This window comes from Fundulus heteroclitus, unplaced genomic scaffold, assembly GCF_011125445.2.
Source record: "Fundulus heteroclitus isolate FHET01 unplaced genomic scaffold, MU-UCD_Fhet_4.1 scaffold_54, whole genome shotgun sequence".
Classification (NCBI taxonomy): Eukaryota; Metazoa; Chordata; class Actinopteri; order Cyprinodontiformes; family Fundulidae; genus Fundulus; species Fundulus heteroclitus.
The window spans coordinates 1,283,477-1,303,581 of record NW_023396967.1 but is presented as its reverse complement, the minus strand read 5'-3'; the positions used below and the strand labels follow the sequence as shown (position 1 = coordinate 1,303,581).

At 38.9% G+C, this 20,105-nt stretch overlaps 1 protein-coding gene across 6 annotated transcripts in view; it reads right to left on the bottom strand.

The window, feature by feature from the left end:
- The window catches only part of znf512b (zinc finger protein 512B), a 45,691-nt gene that overhangs the window by 3,964 nt on the left and 21,622 nt on the right, over nt 1-20,105 (bottom strand). For 4 of the 6 annotated variants that reach the window (XM_036132750.1, XM_036132748.1, XM_036132749.1 and 1 more), the window contains 13 exons: nt 15,980-16,059; nt 15,711-15,839; nt 15,295-15,455; nt 14,923-15,197; nt 14,751-14,828; nt 11,664-11,798; nt 10,478-10,605; nt 8,521-8,613; nt 6,482-6,580; nt 4,048-4,302; nt 3,644-3,967; nt 1,300-1,401; nt 934-996 (listed from right to left, as the gene is read on the bottom strand). In XM_036132750.1, coding sequence (XP_035988643.1) covers nt 934-996; nt 1,300-1,401; nt 3,644-3,967; nt 4,048-4,302; nt 6,482-6,580; nt 8,521-8,613; nt 10,478-10,605; nt 11,664-11,798; nt 14,751-14,828; nt 14,923-15,197; nt 15,295-15,455; nt 15,711-15,839; nt 15,980-16,059 — 1,922 coding nt within the window. The remainder of the gene's footprint in view (nt 1-933; nt 997-1,299; nt 1,402-3,643; nt 3,968-4,047; nt 4,303-6,481; nt 6,581-8,520; nt 8,614-10,477; nt 10,606-11,663; nt 11,799-14,750; nt 14,829-14,922; nt 15,198-15,294; nt 15,456-15,710; nt 15,840-15,979; nt 16,060-20,105) is intronic. The other 2 variants (XM_021316259.2, XM_036132751.1) reach the window with 2 other exon arrangements.

Sequence of the window (20,105 nt, the reverse complement as noted above, 5' to 3'; positions counted from 1 at the left end):
AAACAGGTTTTCTTCTGGGATGTTTGTATCTCCTCTATTGAAAGCTGCTATTTAGAGTTTAATCTTCATTCATGAATGGATCTGTATGCGTATGCATGCATTTGTCTATGTTTGGAAATATAGTCATGAAATAAATCAGCTTTTTTACAGCCTGTGTATTTTTGTGGACATGTGAATATTTAATAATAATTTTAACAATACTGAGAAATTAAAAAAATGTAAACAAACAGTAAAAGCTGAATAAAATACATTTAAAATATTCTGTAAAATGTTCTAGAACATGCAATTTCAACTCAGGAATAAAATAGGACACCCCCATATGTATTTCCACCTAAAATGACGAGGAGTAGGGCAAACTTTCTTCACACAGACATCAGAGACGAGTAAATGATTTACAAGAAGCGCCTCAAAAGAGGTATTTCAACTAAATGGGGTAGGACTAGTTATTAGGGGGTAATGTGTCCTAATCATTTCCTCTGTTAGAATACACATTGATGTTTTGTTTATATATTTTGTTGAAAAATTAAAAAAGGTAATCTTTTCTTATCTATTATAAAATCATCTCTGTTTTCCAGAGATAAAAAATAATAATATTCACACCAACTTTTATTCTAAAATAACTTAATAAATAATAAATAATAAATTTCTAACTGAATGTCCTATTTGTTTTCACACAATTTACTATGAGTTTAATGCGTCCTCATTTCTTTTATAGGGTTACCCGAGCCTCATATTATGCTAAATAGATTGGTTAGAATTTGTGGATACATTTCAGCTTTTTCTATGACAAACTGAAGAGAAAACATCTGATTTGGGAGATGAACTCAAGCTCAAATATTAGATTCTGTTTTTGTACTTTTCAGTTTATATGCTGGTATCACAAGAGATATGTGTAATCTAGTAGATAGATCTGCTAGAGATGGGAGTCTGTACCTGGCTGCAGTTGGCAAGATGTGCCTTCAGCCCGGACACACTGGAATAGACAGCTTCACAGTTCTGGAACAAAGTCAAAATAAGAGCAAGTGATTAATGTGAGTCAGTCAAAACTTTTATACAACTCCTACTTTAATAAATTGTTGAAATAAAGAAAAATCTTTATAAGACAGTCCTTGCAAAAAGAAAGCAAACCCTATATAACAGAGCTTTCATGCACAATAATCTGCTGTTCACCAAGTTCTACGGTTATTTAAACTTCTTCACAATACGTAAAAACCCAGAATTTAAAGGGTTTGCTCTTTCTTTTCACAAACTCTGTACTTTGTGTGTTTGGACACGTTAAAAAAAAAGGAGTTTTCATACAGCATTTGTGCAGCAAATGAAGCCCTTCTCCTTTACTTGGTTCTTCCAGGTCTCCAGTACCTCTGGGCTGAAGTTGGGCAGGCCAGGACGAGTGTAGTTCAACTGTAGAGAGAAAAAGAAATTCCTCAGTCGTCCACTGCAATAATAGTTTAACTCACTGCAATAAACACCTTACAAAGATGCCTGACACCGTTACTCTCTCTGTCCTTATCCATATAGGTTTTATACAGTTTGTCAGGTAACATTCACAAGCCTTCATTTTTTTTCCCTGGTATTTTAATGTGGTTGATCCAAACAAAGTACTGCATGTTCTGAAACGTGTGGTGTGCATTTATGCATTAAGGCCCCCTGAGTAAATACTTTTTCAAACATTCTGGGGTATGTTCCTAAAAGCTTTACAGATCTGGAGACTTATAGGATGTATGCTCATTCTTCTAAATAAAACACCTTAAGATTGGTCAGATTGTATTGGGAGCATCTGTGAACAACAATTTTCAAGTCGTGCTACAGATTATCTATTGGATTTAATTCTCAGCACTGACTGGACTGTTTTAACACAATAATATACTTTAAACTAAACCATTACACTGTAGCTCTTGGCTGTATGTTTAGGTTTGTTGTCCTGCTGGAAGATATATCCATTATATCGAGATTCAAAAAATATTGAGATAAAAAAAAGATTAATATAAAATGAGAATATATTGTTTATATCAAGATGGTCTATGTTGTGTTAGAATTATAATTGTATGTATTCCAGAGGATTATTTATCAGCTGTTTCTCATATTTATGTGCTGCTGTTTGTTCAAAAATGTGCCTGTGAGACATTTGGGATAAAGCTTTGATTCAGAGATGCCTTTTTACAATTACTTTATGAAAAGAAAAGCATATCAAGATAAATATCTATCGGCATTCGGCCTAAAAATGTTGAGACACAATCTTTGCTCCGTATTGCCCAGCCCTACAACATGTTTTCTTCCAGAGTTGTGAGGATGGCGTGCTCAGGACCAAAAACAGTAAACTGTGCTTCCTATGGCTTTTTGTTCAACAGTGGATTTCCTCTTGCCACTTTCCCATAAAGGCTAGATTTGTAATGTGTACAACTAAAAATGGTCCTGTCTCCCACCTGAGCTGTGGATCTCTGCAGGTCCTCCAGAGACACCAAGGGCCTTTAGGATGCTTTCCTGATTAACGCTCTCCATAACAAGCCTGTCAGGTTAGGTGAAACCACCATACACTGGTAGGCTTGCGGTTTTCCCTTCCAGAGTTTCCCCCGTTGTATTGGTATTAAGCGTTGTGGCCCCCAGGCTTTACTTAGTAGATCAGTAACAGTGATACCAAAGATGGTATATAGTAGGGTTGTCAAAATAATGGATATCTCGATGTCTCGATATAACCAATACTACAAAATGAATTATTCAAACAGATTTGAATATGGCAATCTATAATATAAACTGACCCATTCACACCAGCCCAAACTGTTGCACTTCTTCTGGCAGCAGCCCATAGAAACACTCCCGTCTCCGCTCTGCAGATACACATGCAAACCTGACCCAAATAATGAGCTGCTGCTGGAAGCTTCCAAGTCTGCTAGCACATGGAGAACAGCCAGAAGAAAACATTTCACCGTCTTTGTAGACAAGATAAACACAAAAGCGTTCGGTGCTACGCGCTAAGCTAGCATTAGCACCAGCTTTGCGCTGCGTTGTGCAGACTTCACAGCACGGCAACGCTCGGCTCTGACAATGACACCCTTGCCCCCGCCGTTACTCCCCCGTCGTTTACCCCCCATTTAGCCTGCTGGTTTACAACCAGCGGGCTTGTTCTGTTTTCAGGGGGAAACGCTGCCTTCCATTTTTGTTTAATGAATTAAACGAGATGTTGAAAGCTGGAAATATTGTACTTTGCTTTAAACCTCTCCACAATGTTTTGCCTTACCTCTCTGTCGTGTTTGTTTCCCTTCATGATGCTGTTTATTCGCTAACGTCATCTAACAAACAATCTGAGGCCTTTACGGAACAGCTGTGTGTATACTGAGAATAAATTACATACAGGTGGACTCTGATTTCCAATTAAATGTCTCATGAAGGCAATTGCCTACAGTTAATTTGATTTGGTGGTTTCAGAGTTAAGTGGGATGAATATCACTGTACGCCACACTTGTTTTTTTTTTTCTTTGTAAAAAACAAAACAAAATTATATAATATTTTCCTTTTGCTGATTTTTGTACGTCTGGCACACAAAATACAAATAAGATGCATTGAGGTTCGTGGTTTAAAAGTGACAAAATGGGGAAAAAGGCATGACTATTCCAGTCAGCACTGTATGTGACATCCGTGTCCTCACCCTCTTGCTGTCAGGCACCAGGTCGTCCTTGATGCGCCGCTTGGTGCCCCAGTCTTTGGCCAGCTCATCCTCTGCTATCTCCTGCAGGTGGAACACTGCCACCTGAGCAGACTGCCGCCTCACTCGGCCGCTGGGGGTCCTTTCAAAGTCCTCCCCCTGACTCTTAACTTGTGCTGCTTTCTCTTTGCTTGGTTTCCTCTCCTCCTCTGTTTCCAGATCCTTCGCTTTAGGCTGGCCGGTTGGCGGTTTCTCCTGCCAGTCTTTCCTCTCGGGCAGGTATTGCTCTCTTTTCTTCCCTACTGATGGAGAGTCCTCAGAGAGCCCCTGTAAAAAAAATGGAAATGAAACAAACTGAGTGCATATTTAATCAAAACTTTGAATAGTAGTTTCTGAGATGCACTTACCCTTTCCTTGCCAGTATTGTTGTTGGTGTCAGTGACGTTGTTCTGGTAGTTACTGCTGTTTGTCGACTTCATGATGGTGCTGATGGTTGGCGGGTGCTCAGTGCGTATGTGGTAGTCTCTGCCTGCCTTGGAGCGGTAGCTCTTCCCGCAGTGCTGACACAGAAACACAGGCTTCTCATCGTCAGAAAACTCTCTCCCACAACGCTGATGGTGATACTGGTAGCCCGGCAGACTGGAAAAGTGGGCTGAACAACCCTGTATTTAATACATATATATGTGTGTGTGTGTGTATGTGTGAGTGAGTGTGTATGCAGGTTTATGCAAAAAAGGTTTGTGAAGTGGCGTGACAACTGTGACAACAGATGAGACAGGATGAACATTTAGCAACAAGCCAGGAAGATAGAGAATGTTAAAGGGAGCAATATTACTGGATCTGGTGGATGCTTTTGGTAGATGTTAGAAAGGTGTTAATTGTTCTGTGTGCAAACATGTTACAGCAGACAATCAATTTTTCACAGTTCCTTCTTTTCCTCAGACAACCTTTTGACGTTTTGCAGTCTCGAGTGATTAATGGGAACAGAGTGATGAAGTGGTTTGGGCAACATGTGAAAAATAAAAATGAAGGAAGTTGAAATCAGTCTTATTAAGCATTTTTCATATAAAAATTACATTTCTGCAAGTCTCAATGCAATGACATACATTTCTACAGAGGTCAGGCTTTCGATATGGAAGCTGCACAATCCATTAAACTGGGCATAGATAAGAGGTGTCATGCAAAAGTATTCATAACCTGTGGGGTTTTTCACAGTTTGTCACATTACCAACCTCAGGCATTAATGTATTTTACTGTTTCTATTTGATGAAGCAACACAATATGATGCATAATTGTAAAGAGGAAGGAAAGCAATAGATAGTATTTTTTGTAAACAAATAAAAATATGAAAAGTGTGTTTTGCAGTTGCAATCAGCCTTTCATGGCCACAGGCATTTTATTAGATTTAGGTCTGAACTTCGACTAGGCCATTCTAACACATCAGGGCACTACTGATAATAATACCTTGTGTTTTAAAGAGATTTACTAGTATGTACAAAGGTTAAAAAAATACTTTGACCTAAACTATTTCATTGTAGCTCCAGCTGTATGTTTAATGTCTTGCTAGAAGGTGAACTGCCACTTCCAACAGGTTTTCTTTAAGGATTCTCTGTGTTTTTAGCTCCATCTATCTTCTATTTCAGTCTGGCCAGCTTCCCAGTCCCTGCAGAAGAACATCATCTCCATGTCATGATAGCTTTCAACAATGGCTTTCCTCCTGCAACTCTTCCATGAAAGCAAAATATATTAAGTGCACAACCAGAGGTTTATGTCGCAGCAGGTTCTTCCACCTAACTATGAATCTCAGGTGGAATGCTTCTGATTAATGCTCTCCTTGTCAGTCTAGGTGAACAGTCTTATAGGTTTGCAGTTTCATGCTCTTTCTATTTCTGTTGATCATTTTACAGTTTCCTGTGAGGTGATTAAAGTATGGGATATGTTTTTAAAGTAGCCTAGCTTTAAATCTATGTACAACTTTATCCTTGACCTCACTGCTTTGTTCCCTGGTCTTCATGATGTTGTTTGTTCACTATTGTTTCTGAGATCTTTGATTAAATTGCACTCTATTGACCAATTTTGTGGCTTCAGAAGGAAGTTGTTGGCACTGAGTTTTATGTAGTGGTATCAGAGTGAAGAAAGATTAATACAAATTCTGCAGAGCACCTAAAAAAAGGCAATGAAGGAACAATAAAAAACAAAATAAATCTTTCCTTCAATGTCCCTTTAGAGGCTCCATGCAAACGAACATCACACTTTTTTGATTTTTATTTGCAAAAACAGACAACCATTTTCTATTTTCTTCCACTTCACAATTATACACTATGGTATAAAGTCACAGAATTTGCTAAAATTAAGGGGTCTGCATAGTTTTGCAGGGCAACTTGTGGATGAATGGATGAATAGATGTGTAAAGCTATTATAAAGGTTGGCAGGGAAGACATCCATTCATCTATCCATTATCTATACATGCTTGTCCTTGCAGGGTTACGGGTGGGCTGGTGTCCATTTCCAGTAGTATTTTCCATACTCTTCTTTTCTTTTTCCATAATTATTCAGAAATTTAAAAAAACCGCTTAAACTGAGTTAGGCTCCTTGTAAAATGAGAGAGACACACGTGGCGAGTTTTATGTCCTATTTGGGAACATCAGCAGGGGAAAATATCTAACAAGTTTGAGAAAAGAAAAAAAAGACCCCAAATCCTAACACGTAGATGTGGAAAGAAATGATGGCATATAAGACAGCAATATTAAGAAAAATGTGAATGACGGATGCAGGAAAGAAACAACAGTGTATGACAAAAGAAAGGAAAGAGAAAATGCCAGGCAAAGAAACAGAGAATACCTCACTAGGACACTTGATTCGTCCCATCTGTTTGAGCACTCGCCGCAGCCGCTCTCTCTCTCCGTGCTCGCTCCCCGTCTGGCCTTCGCTCCCTGAGGGCTGAGGGGGGAACAAACACAACGCCGCATAAGCGCATTCCACCACAGCAACACCCGCTTCCTCGCATCAGAAGAACATTGTAAAAGAAAACATGTTTTCCGTCTCATTTGTTCACACTGTGGCAGGATCAATAAGTGATTTCATGCTGAGGCTGTTACTCGACGCGTGCTTATGACAAGCGTCAAACTCGTGTTTTCACTTGAATGTCGCCTGGTGCCAAACGCAGCCATGAACCGAACAACAGATGGTAAAGCTGCCAGGGAGAAGAAAGAAGTGCAGGGCGCTGGAAAGAGTCTGGACCTACTGAGGAATCCCAGGGGGGTAGACTTCACGTGTTTACTCATGTGTTAACTCACCAAGAGACGGATGGCACGCGACTCCTCAACAGCTAAAAGGTGAAGGTAAAGAGGAGATGCCCTTTTATCTCAACGATAATGGTTACTGGCAGGTTGTGCCAGTGATTTACACTGACAGGGTAAAAAAAAAAAAAAAAGCATGACTCTACATCAACATGCATTATTAATTTCTCCAACATATCCAGAGCAAAATGAGAGTAAGAAAGAGAGAGAGAGACTCATCATTTGTTTGTCCTGTATGTGTCTGCATTGCCCTGTGATGGTCCACATAGATAAACTTAAAACACAAGAAACTAAAGATCCCCGCAGACTACAGAAATATCAAACTACAGCAGCAGGGGTGTGTGACGTCAATAAACCAGCATGCAAATTGGGGAGAAATACATTAATCAAGGCAAATATTAATAAAACTCTGATGTGGTAAAACAAATCCCAACACATAAAAGGACTGGAGTTCAAGTTGAGGTCTGAAAGATGGTGCTTTTGCTTCTGCTTACCAAAAGCACCATATAAATAAATCCCATTTAGCAGATGCTGCTGTGGTGCTACAATGTTCTTCTTTAACCTAATGTCTACATATATGTGAGATCTGTGAAAACAATACAAAAAAACAAATCCTGCTCTGAACTTTTAGCACATAATTCAGCATCAGAGGTTTATAAATGAACAACAGAAAGTTGCAGATTCCAGCTTTCCACATCTTCAGCTACTTCAAGATCCGGGTACTAACACACAAGTGAGAAAACTAAATCAGAAATACTGAAACCTTCCACAGCTTCACTAACTACGATCTCATCTGTAAACTATGCAGAGCATGTTTGTTTCCTGAGAGAATTCATCGACTTAAATGTCCAACGATCTTATGTTTAACGCATACCTAACGTACTGATGTAATCCGCGCTGCTCAACTGTAAGACTGCCAAAAACGTCTGGGGTACAAGTCCCTTATGAAGATAAACGGTTGCATCACACAGTTTAACTTTGGCTGGGTCATTTCCACAAAACGTCCAAGCATGACACATGTCATAAGTATACATGTATAAGCACATGCATCACATGTGCTTACAACCAGACCACATGCTACAAGCCTGAAGGGTCCCTGCCTGTAGAGTTGTTAATTTTTTATGATACCTTTACAAACAAGCAGCTTGAATTATTTAACAAACTTCATTGCGGTGCCATTGCTCTAATGCAAGAGCAGCCTTGATAGTATCTTAATGAAGCTCTCCGTCGTCAGGCTTAAAACAGGTTTAGAAAGCAATACACGCAAAAAAACAAAAACAAAATGCCATCATCCAGTTTATGATTGTTTTTAAATAACTGGATAAGATTTTAAGGAATAAACAGAATAGATTTATCTTTACTAAATGGACCGACATTTAAACATAAAGCATTACTTGGTGGTGCCAGTGAACGAGACGCAAGTAAAAGTTAGAGCAGTGACAAAGCTGAACCAAGAGCTCTCAAAACACAAAGCATTCCCCTCAGACTCAGATTAAGGAATGAAGCAAAAAAAAAAAAAAAGACACCACAAGGTGTGTATCTAAGCCGACTTTTAAACAAATTCAACATGTGACAGTCTACCTTGCTGCTGTGTTCAGCCATGGTGTGGTAGTTGAGGCCCGCCTTGGAGCGGAACTGTTTCTGGCACTGCTGGCACTTTAGGGCGTCCTGGAGCTGCAGAGAATCAATTACATGAAACAAAAAGCCACGTTAGCTTTGCTCTAAACTGGATCCATCACTATAGATACATTTAATCAATAACTAAACGTGTCTGTAAATTAAAAAAAACCTCACAAACCCTCTCCCAAAGAAATAAAAAATAGAGGCACATCAATAATCATAGCAAATTTGTACACTGATGTGCTATGATGGTGGGTGACCCTTTGTAAATGTGAGACGTCCCTTATTTGTTTTTGCTATTTTAACAGGGTTAGCACACACTGAGCAATTACAATGACTATAGGAACAAATTACCATTTCCCCCACTGGAAGAGCTCAGTTTGATAAACTTGGATAACCTTTTTCATGTTTCCCCTTACGTCATTTATCAATAAACACTGTTTATACAGGAGTATAGTTTTACTGCACTAGATCTTTCAGATGGCATTAGCTTTAAGGTAAAAAAAACAACAACAACAACAAATGAGCATATTGTGACCAAAAAAATAGCAGAAATTACTGCACATGCTGGATATACTGGCAGATTTAAATTTTATAGCTATCTGGTGTATATACAGTCATCACTGTAAAAACTCCCTGGCTGTGCACAGATGGATTCTCTTTATGGTGAAATAAAAGCTAAACTTAGACACTGGAAAGGCATATTTAGTTTATCAAAATAAAAACATGAAAAAAGGATATAAAATTTAAATTTGATCCATTTAGCAAGGTCTCCAGACGTCTTAGAATGGCTTTGGAGGATGACAGATTTGGACTGCAGACAGTACATTTTAACACTGATCCAAAGTGGGGCAGCACCCGAAGAACAGGATTTTATTACTGGAGCATATTCATACAATATGGAGCTTAACCTTGTCACAGTAGATAAAGCAATTGGCAAGGTAATGTGCCAATTCTTGAAAACTTTTTATTTTTTTGTGGTTAGTCAAAGATGATGGATCATTGTACTGCATAACATCACCTAATATGAGTAAAGAGACTATGGTTCAATAGAATAAATACCATGACTGTATTTCTACAATAATTTAACACTAAAAATGTGACAGCTAATGCTGTTACTGTCCCAGTTAATTGGTTGGGTTATATGCTCGTCCCCAGGTGGAACAAGGCCTCTTAAGAGACATGCTCCTTGTGGCTTGACAACTGTAATTATAAAACAATGTTACCTGAACAGGACGGATAGGTGGCACTATTTTAGCTTCCAGACCCTGACTGTGTTTTATTTCCCACCCAAAAATATTTCCAAACAGCTGAGCTTGTCTTCCTTGTGAGCAAAGGAAATGTGTAGTTGAGGTCTTTCAGTCAGCTGATTGGCAGTGTGCAGCAACAGACAGAGAAGGGGTCACTATTTGCTCCATACCCCCAAGCAGCACTGTAGCCTCTATTGAAACTATTTTGGCATCCCATTAAAATTATTTTAAGCCGTAAGAAGGTTAAGAGTTTTTTGTGGTTATGAAACTCTCTTCATATCTACCTTCTAGTGCCCGAAATTGCATGAATTTGTAGGAATTATTGCAGGGTTTCTGCAGGTGTCACCAACTCAGATTTAAGACTTTTTAAGACCTTTTTTAGACCATTATGCATGAAATTTAAGACCTATATCCCGACATACATAAATGTCCTAAAGAATTGCATTCATAAAATTACTGGATTGACTATTGACTATTTTTTGGTGCCTTTGAGGTAAAGTTACATGGGCGTAAGAATATTAAGACCTATTAAAAAAATGTAAGATCTAAACATTCTGTGAATTTAAGACTTTTGAAGGCCTTAAATTTTGATTTTCAAATTTAAGACATTTTAAGAATCCACGGTATTTTGGGTCCCTATGTGGTAGGCGGGCATACCGCTCGCTTACCTTTTGGCAGATCTCCATGTGTTTCTTCAGGCCTTGGATTGTTTTTCTGGTGACAATGGAGCAGGTCGGGCACACCACTTCACCTCGCTCTGAGATTGTTCGCTGCCACTGAGTGTCAGAAACACCACCTGAGCAACAAATAGGAAACAAGAATGCTTTGCTAGGCGCACGTAAAACCTTGAGGATACGGGTCACAATAATGCTTTCTTTCTTTCAGTTTAATTGCATAGATTTACCAGATGTGTTTTGAAGTTTTCTCACAACCAATTCTTTAATACACACTGAACAGGTGAGCACACTAAAAGGTATGCGCAAACATAGGAAGGAAGAATCAATAAAATGTTTCAGATGAAAACACAAGCTTATACTCCCTCCTTTCTCACATGCTACTTGCCTCTTATATATTAATTGCTAGAGTCTGGTCGAGCCACGTCTCCTTGATAAAACAGTCACAGAAGATCCGTGAATGAACAAAGATTTAAGAGCAGAATACTTATATAATCTGCCATAATGATGTGGCATTGCTCAAGCTGATAAAATAAATGTAAAATTTAGTAAAACGAGCTTTTGAGAGCCTGTAGCATCTTGAAAAATCTCTACGGACCACTATAGAACAGAAGTATCCTTTATTGTCCGTCAGTGGGGAAATTCAAGCATATCAGCAGTTACAGGCAAATGGAAACCTGCAGATTCACATAAAGGTATCCATAAAAACAGAATGAAGAATAAGAGACTTTATTGTAAAGGCAAATTTACAACATAAGAAAATAATATTGTACAGTTATTAAAACTTACTTTAAAAGAAAGCTGCAACTGAGTAGGGCAATTAAAAATATGAGCAAAATGCGCAACCGTTCCATATTTGTGTATAAATATACCAACAAACTATTCACACGAAATGGGAAAACTGCACAGATAGCAGCAGGGACGTTAACAGGTAGAGTTTGAGATCGTTGGGAGCACGGATAGTTAAAAAGTCTAACAGCCTCTGGGAGGAAGGACCTGCAATAAACTATGGGCTATGACAATCTTATAGAAATCCTTTTTTGTCACACGGATTTTGTAAGTAATCACCCTAGGTTAACTTGTATTTGCACAGATATCCATTTTAATATTGCTATTGAAACTAATTCTTAAATTTCATTTACTTAAGTATTTAATGGAGAGAGGTTATCTAGGTTCTCACCCGAGCTTCCTGTTGCTGGCTCTTTCTTGGAGGACTGAGCAGGAGCAGGTCTTCTCTGAGACTCATCACTGAACCCACAGCCCTCTGGTCTCTTCACACGACCTGCTTTCAGCTTCTCTTCTACCTTAGTCATGCCTGAAACACACACATACAAATATTACTGCTACGTTAGCAATTATTTGGCCAATAAACATGTTTGAGGAAAAGAGAAAGAATCGAACGAGGTAGAGAAAATAATGCTCAACGCTAAATGAGAGACCAAAGAGTGAAAGTTAAAGGAGCATTGTGCAACTTTAAAGATTTTTTTTTTCCTTTCTCACACATGCCCTTACAATTACCCGACGTGTAAAATGAGTTTTCCTCCATTTACTGCAGTTGCCTCTATAGGATCCATTAGTCAGTTCATGAGAGAGTGATTGGGCCGAATCCTTTGGGCGTCCACGTGAGTGACGCGCTCTCGTTCACTTTGTTGAGTCGGTGCAGTAATCGGCGTAATTGATGCATTAGCACCGACATAGACATCCCGCCTCTAAACCAAAGACCTGTGCAGTCGCAGTGGCAGATGCTTTTCCCCATTCTCCCATGCGCGTGCACCACACTGGCCCAACACTGGTACTGATACCCGTTAACTGGGAATCCATACCAGTACTTAACGGTGCCTATATTTGGTACTTTTGTCTATATGTGTAGTAATAAATGTTAATTTATTAATAAAATCTGAAATTTTTTCAATTTAACATATTTGTTTTCTCAATATATAAACTTGTTTGGGTCTACAAATGAACCTTGTGAAATCATTTATGAATTTTAACACAATACAGCGCACATAAACTATCTTTTACCAAAAGAACAATTATCAGAGGCACAGAGAGTGAACGAGGTCAATAAGGGATTGAAGCTGTGTGTGAATAAAATGTAGGGAATTGTTTTAGTGCAACAGTTTTGCAGAAGAAATAAAAGCTATATTAAAAACATTATATTTGATCCCGCTTTTAAATCAGGGCGGGATACAGTTGCAATGAGGGAACAGAGACTCTTGCAAAAGATTGAATTAATGTCTGGACTTTGACTGGGTCGTTCTAAAATATGAATATGCTCAGACCTAGACAACTCCACTGTTACTTTGGCCGTATGTATGTTTAGTGTTGCCTTCCTGCTGGAGGGTGAATTGCAGCTCCCTTCTCAATTTGCAGTATATCAGAGGTTTTCTTCTAAAATTACCCTCTATTTAACTCTATCCGTTATCCTATCAACTTAGACCAGCTTCTCTGTCGATGCTGAAGCATCCTGCAACCCTTAATCATACCACCATCATGTTATATTATGGGGGGTCCTCTGCTCAGGGCGATGTGTTAGTTTTTCATAACATTTAGTGTTGTGCATGTCTGACAAAAATTTATAATATTGGTAATATTGGCTATCTGACCAAAGCACCTTTTTTCCTCATGTTTTCCATGTATCTCCTACATAGCTACAGGATCAATCAACTTTTTTTTGCTCATAATTTGCTATCATTGTTGTCTTATAGTGCTGTCTACATATCCTGGTGATTATTTTGAGAAATTACTGCATATTTGTAAAAAAAAAACATCAGTGTGGCGCCCTCCTAAGTTTCAATGGTTGTCTTGCATTGACTTTTGAATCAGTATTGCTATTAGTTCAAAGGAAGAAACTGAGGTCAGAAGTGCTGCCGCTGTGCGGTATAAAAGCGGCTCCGTCTCGTATCCTCCATAGCGAGTTGGAGATTTAATAGCGAGTTTTGCAATCCTATTGATTTTCAGGTTAGTGATGTATTAGCTTAGCATTCAGGTAGTTTATTTAGCATGTATTTAGCTTTTACTAGTAGCCCAGACCTTCCCAACCACACGTTTCCTGGTCCGCTCGGCAACGCCTCCTCTTGATACAATTTTCAAATACCATATTGGGCAGTGTAAGGCTCTGGTGAGTTACACTTTAAAAGCTTTCTTTCAAGAATGTCTTGCCTCTCCGTAGATGCTAGATTGAACATATGACAGTTGTCCTGCCAAGAGATTCTCTCCCATTAGCTGTAGATCTAATCTAGCTCTATTATCTCCAGAGGTAACACGGGCCTTCTGGCCACGTCTTTGATAAATGCTTTCATTGCTACATTATAGTTGGACAACTCATGTCATACTTTTTCTTTTTTTTGAACAATGGATAAAACAGTTCTCCTACAGATTCTCAAAACTTGGGGAATCTGTCTTATAATCTAAATGTGCTTGAATGTCTTCACAACCTTCTTTCTGACCTCTCTGCTGCGTTACTTAGAGTCTTCATGATGAAGTAAAATTAAAACTCTATCAGGGCAATTGGTTATGATGGGTTTTGTTTAGTCATATTAGAGTAAAAGGAAAGATTTAAAGGCATGTAGCATCTTATCCTGCTTAGAATGCTGCTTTACTTTGCCTTGGTCAGTCAAATAAAATACCAATAAACTGCAGTGGATTTTGTGGTTATATTGAGGCAAAATGTGGAAAACTTCCAGGGTCCTAAATACTTTTGCAAGGCTCTGCACATACATCCACGACAAGCAGTCTGAAAGAGAGCAATCAGTCTTGTAAAACGGCAGATGAGTTGCTTGATATGAGATGAGAAGTGCTTTACTGCCTGAATATGCTACATGAGTCACTGAATATTTCCAGCATATCAATGAGACAGAGACAGAAGGAGGTTGGTAAAGCTGTGTGTGTGACTCACTGTTTCATTTAGCCAGAAATGAAGCATCTCAGCAGTAGCCACATTAACGCTGTTAAAAGACTAGCTTCATTGATCAGTAGCAATAGGGAGCACTCACAATGACACAACCCATCATAAAACCCAATGCATTTGCCTTGTATAAGGCCAGAAATCAACTCTGCAGGGACACAGTGGTATATTGGTTCTCCTAGAGTTGTATAATTAAATAAAACATCAAATCCTGAGATCTTCTGCAATCAATGCTGATTCTGTCTGCACAGACAGGGTGTTTATCATCTTTATAATCACAGCAACATGGTAATTAAAAAGAGTGGAAGAGCACAAACTTCCATTAGAAAGGCTGGATTATCTGCAGCAGATACCGCTTACCTTTCAGTCCAAATGTCCCGGATATTGACGGCTGTTCTCCCGTGAATTTTTTAGGAGTTTTCTGCTTCCGTCCTGGATCATTAAAAACAAAAAGGAACTGTCATTATATCATCAAAGAATAAGCATATACGGCAAACATAACGTACATTACAAAAGTTTGCTGCAATCTTACTGTGCCTCATTCGTTCTGGATCTTCGTCGGGGTAAGACGAGGGAAGACTCCCGCCCTCGCTTTCACTCCCTCCAGCGTCAGATGATGCGCTTTGGCACTGGCTCTGAGGCTGGACTGTATGCGACGTGTGAACCGGCTGTGAAGCCGGGACCTGACCGTGCGCTTTCCTCTCGCTCTTAAGGTGGGCCAGTTCTCCGTTCTGAGACGGTGCGGACACCTCGTACGTTTTTTTCACCTTGAAGAACATCGGCGAGGGGTGGCTGTTCTCCATGGCCCTGAAATTCACAGACGGTGAGGACAGGTCAGGTCATCAACACCTTTTGAACAATGTCCGCTCGGTGACTATGAGTCTGGATTTAAACGTTAAGTCACCTTTTCTTGATGTTGGACTTCTTAAGAAGCTGCTCCTCCTTGGCTTCCTTGCTAACTCTGTCGGGGTGGTTCCACAGCTTGTGCTTTTCCAGCCGTACTTTTGTGGCAAAAGCTGCCTCACAGTAGGGACAGCCATGACTCAGCTTCTCTGCTACAGTGGGCTGAATAAAGATACGAGGAGAGGGGATCTAGTTTAAGCCCTTCCCCCTACTCAATAACCGATATCAGTGGGAGGTTATTATTTAAAGCTTTTAGGTAACTAATAAACCATTGAAGAAGAAAAACGTTGCATTGTAAATTCTAAATTTTGATGCTCAATTAAGAATCAGGTGAGTTTCTTGAATCTTTAAAGCAAATTTGGAAGAATCCAAGCAAAAGTAGTCGCATAGCAGGAAAAGCAGAGGGCAGTGACTCACCCCTTGGCAGCGTTGATAGTGGTACTTGACGCCACAGATGCTGGGAAATTCTAACCAACAGCCTGAACATGGACATTTAACCCTGGAGCGGCGCTTGAACTCTTCCTTCCATTGTATTATCAAATGGGCCTGCTCAGAGATGATAAAAACAGAATGAGAACATACGATTTTCTCTTCCACCGAGTCGGTTTATCTTGCAGACGTTAACAAGGAACTGTCTACTGTGCACGGATAATAAAGCCCAATCATGTCGCAGGAGAGATACTCACAGGAATGCTCCTAAGCTCCTGACCGTCAGTTTTAGGTCGACCTTTTCTTTTCCCATCTGCTTGCTCATCACACGTTAAACCTGACAAAATGAGAACAAAAATCTCTTTTGAATAAAAATGGCAACACTGCTTCACACTTAATAACAGCCCGCAAATTGTCATGACACACTTATGTGAACTGTTCGGTCACGCCAAACCATTTTCAGTATCTTTCTGTCATAACAAAACTGCTTATTCATACTCAAACCCTACATGTAAATTAATACATAAAAAAAATACAGGATCAGCTAAGCAGTTGGGATAAACTGGTGCACAAGGGATCCCCAAGATGTTAGATTTTAAACCTTTATTTTCCCCCAAATTCATGCAAAGTTTCCAGCATTTTACTGAAGTCCTGCAACACAATCATTTTGTTTTTTTGTTTTTCTCTTTTTAGACTAAGAGCTCAAGACCTTGAGGTGATATGCTTGGAAGAGTTGTGTGTTTAAATCAGACTATACTTATCTTCTTGATAAGAAATATAGATAGTTGAATCATTTAAATGACCATTTGAAGCATCAATTACACTTTGAAATAAATATCAAGCTTCTAAGCAGCTGCAACTTCTTCTTTTTGCTAGACAAATTGAATTTAATGGCTTAAAAGAGCAGGGTGTGCATCTAAACAACTGCAGACTCTAGAGTTATATCCTGTGTGCGCAACTATTAGGCAAGCTACATTTTTGAGAATACATTTTATTGTTGAACAACTTCAGCGCTCTCAGTCAATCCAAAATGTTTAAAAACCTCAGACCTGAATATTTAAGAAAGTGAAAAAAAATTTTTGAGCAGAATTAGGTCCGTACACACAAAGACAAATAGTAAATTTTCCTAAACAATTAGGAAAAAATTAGCGTCCGCACAAGAAGACGCAGCATCGCTGAAATGCTGTAGTATGCTGGGCCCAATGGTGGCGCTGTGAAACAGCCACAGAAATATGTAAAAGAAAATGGCCATACAACTCATGAAGTAAACATAAAACACAAACATCTACACATGCTCAGCGTGATCTTTATGTGCTTTGGCTAGGGACACGCCATGTAGAGCAGGCTTGTTAGAAAGGAAGAGTCCGAGGACGCTAATAACCGCCTTGACAAAGCCAATATTTGCCTTAGCATGAATGCAACACCAGACAGCAGCTTATTTGTTGTCATTTGTGAGAGTGAGGCACATGTGGGTTACGGAGATAGGCGAAACTACGACATCGCATCAGAAAAGATGCGAATCACGTGTACACCCGGAAACACGAACACAGCGTTTCGAAATGCATCCCTTCATTTAAAAAAATATCATTTATGGTCTTCCAAAACGGTGGTTCCATGTGGATGCACAGCCTAAACGACAAATACACCGAGTCATTAGACAACTGAAAGAAAAGTGAAGCTTTGGCCATCTCAGTTTATTTTTTTTAAGCTGTTGATGTAAGAATAACAGACAAACCAAACACAACTTACAAATAAAATTGTTGAATTGTCAGTGATCCGGAGAGCCCCATGCGTTTCAGTAACAGTATAAGCCTTCCTGTCATGGAGTCTGCCTGCATCTTGTTCTGTTGACGATGATCAACATCTTGTGTAGCTACAACCACAGCCTCCCAGGTGCTGTTACGAGAGATTTAGTGCTTTTCTTCATCTTAAATTCCCTGTTTAAGAAGGGCCCATCAATTCTCGATATAGATCACGGATCAAGAAGACTGATCAGAACATATTCCACATACTTATCTGACCCAACCAACCAAACTTGGAAATCAAAGGGTCAATATTGAACAGTAAACAATAATTTACTTAAAGATTACTAAACAACAAATGCAATAGTAACTTCAACATCTAGATACCTTTTACAAGTGTCTCTTTGGGGTGTTTGGCGTACTTTTTCAGGAACATTTAGTTTCAGTATGAAATATACGATTAATAATGTAATAACTTATCTAAAATACCACTTCTCTGACCCCAGATATTATGCTAAAAGGCTTTAATCATAACAAAGCAAGCAGCAAGCTAGGGAGGGCTGCAGCTAACCTTTAGTTATTAAAGTTGACTATTTAAAAAAAAAGAAGCACAACGTCTTATTATGTTGGTTTAGCACAAACACAAATAAACTGAACTAAATTGAGATTTGCTACAGCCTAAAATATGAACAAGTCACATCAAACAATATGACTGTAATTTATGTATTTATTTTGCTTAAATTGAAATACATGTATAAGATCTTTTAGTAGGCGAGTGCACTAAAACATGAGCAACTATGTTTGTAAATTTCAAAACACCCGATTTTATATTTTTGCTACTTATTATTCTTTGCTTGTTTTTTCTATCCATTTTTTATTTATTTTTTTACTTCAGATTAGATGCTAAATTGCTTTTTTGTGTTTATCTTAAAGTAATAGCCTACAACTCTGTATTTAGATAAATACAGATTTAACAAGAAAATATGGGAAAATAAATTTTTTCAGGGCAACTCACTGTCCTCCAAATGCAATACATGTGTCTATAAATGCATGTATTGTAAATAAATAATCGTGTTAAATATTTATGATTTCATTATTGAAAATAAGAGCAGTATTTTTTATAATGACAGTAAGAGCTTTCTAGGAGCTAAGTTTGCAACGTCCCAGCTAGGGCTGCAACAACAAATCAATAAAATCAATATGAATCGACAATTAAAGGCGTTGGCTACGTATTTCATCATCGATTTATTGTGTCGCGTGATTAATGCGTCACTCGCCACGTTGCGGAGCCGCTTACCTCACCTGCAGGCTGTCGTCAATGCTGGCTGACTGGCTGCAGAGCGGTGTAAACAAAGCGGAGGCGGCATTTTCAAATGCTGCTTTTTTGTAGTAAATTCTACAAATGACGACACAAGAGGACACGGCTCGGACCAAGTCCTCAAAAGATGAGGAGCTCATTGCGCTTCACACAATCAAAAATAAGTAACGTGAGAGATTTGACACGGTACGAGAGCGCCACAGTGACACGAGACTTGAAATAACATGGAGTCACTGATGATGGTGAAGAGAGCTCAACAGCAGGGTAAGTCGTTACAGTATCTGACGTTTGTTTCATGTCAAAGTGAGTGAAACGGCGACAGGGCTTGACTCATGGGCTGTGAGCGGAGTCCTGCGCTGATGAAGTCGTGCTTTAGGGTGCCGCCTTGCCTTCAATCCGCCCGATAGCTCGTCTAATGCAGCTGTTAGCTGGTTAGCTAGTGACAGGAGCTTGTTTACATGCAACGTACCACGATGTGATTAAGATGTATTAGGATTAAAAGAAAGTATTCTGAATGCAGCGTTTATATGGGCTCAAAAAAATCAAATAATCCGATCATGACGTGCATTTACTTGAGTAGAAGCTTTATTCAGTGTAGAAACTCTCTGACTTTAGCAGAGTTGTTGAATTTCCACAAAACAACTGGAGAAGTTTTGGACTTCTTCATGCAGAAAAGAAACAACAAGCACAGAGGTGTGTTGGTTCTGACTGTTCTGAGTGCACAAAATGGACCCGCACCAGGTTCTGAGACTGGTTGAGACTTTGCTTTCTAAAATTACACTACAGGCTCAGCAACTCAAGATGTTGCTGTTGAGAGAGCGTGAGGAAGTTATGATCATCCCAAAATGTTCTGTGCCTTCAGAAGAAATACAAAGTATTAAATATCGAACAGCCTTTTTGACTCTTCAAAGAAAAATCAGGAAAAAAAAAACATACAGAATAAACATCCTTGGAAGTGAAATATAGGACAATTGTAGCATGTAGTATTTACATTAAATGGAGCTTGTGCTGAAACAGTCTGAAATGACCTGGTGATTTCTTTGATTGTCAGAAGTGGTGTTTTTGCACAGGTTGCATAGTTATGCCCAATTATTTCCCCTAGATGCACCAGAACAAGGGTGAGGTTCAACCAAACCGTTTTTGACACAAGTTTTACAGCTTCTCTTGTTAAATCGGTTTTCATATAGACATTGACTATTGATTGACTGATGTACAATCAACATAAACTTCTTTATTTGAAGCAAAATTATCTTTTACATATTATTTATTATTACTATAACAGAACACCTAAGTAGCAACTTGGTTTTTTTTGTGTGAGAACTT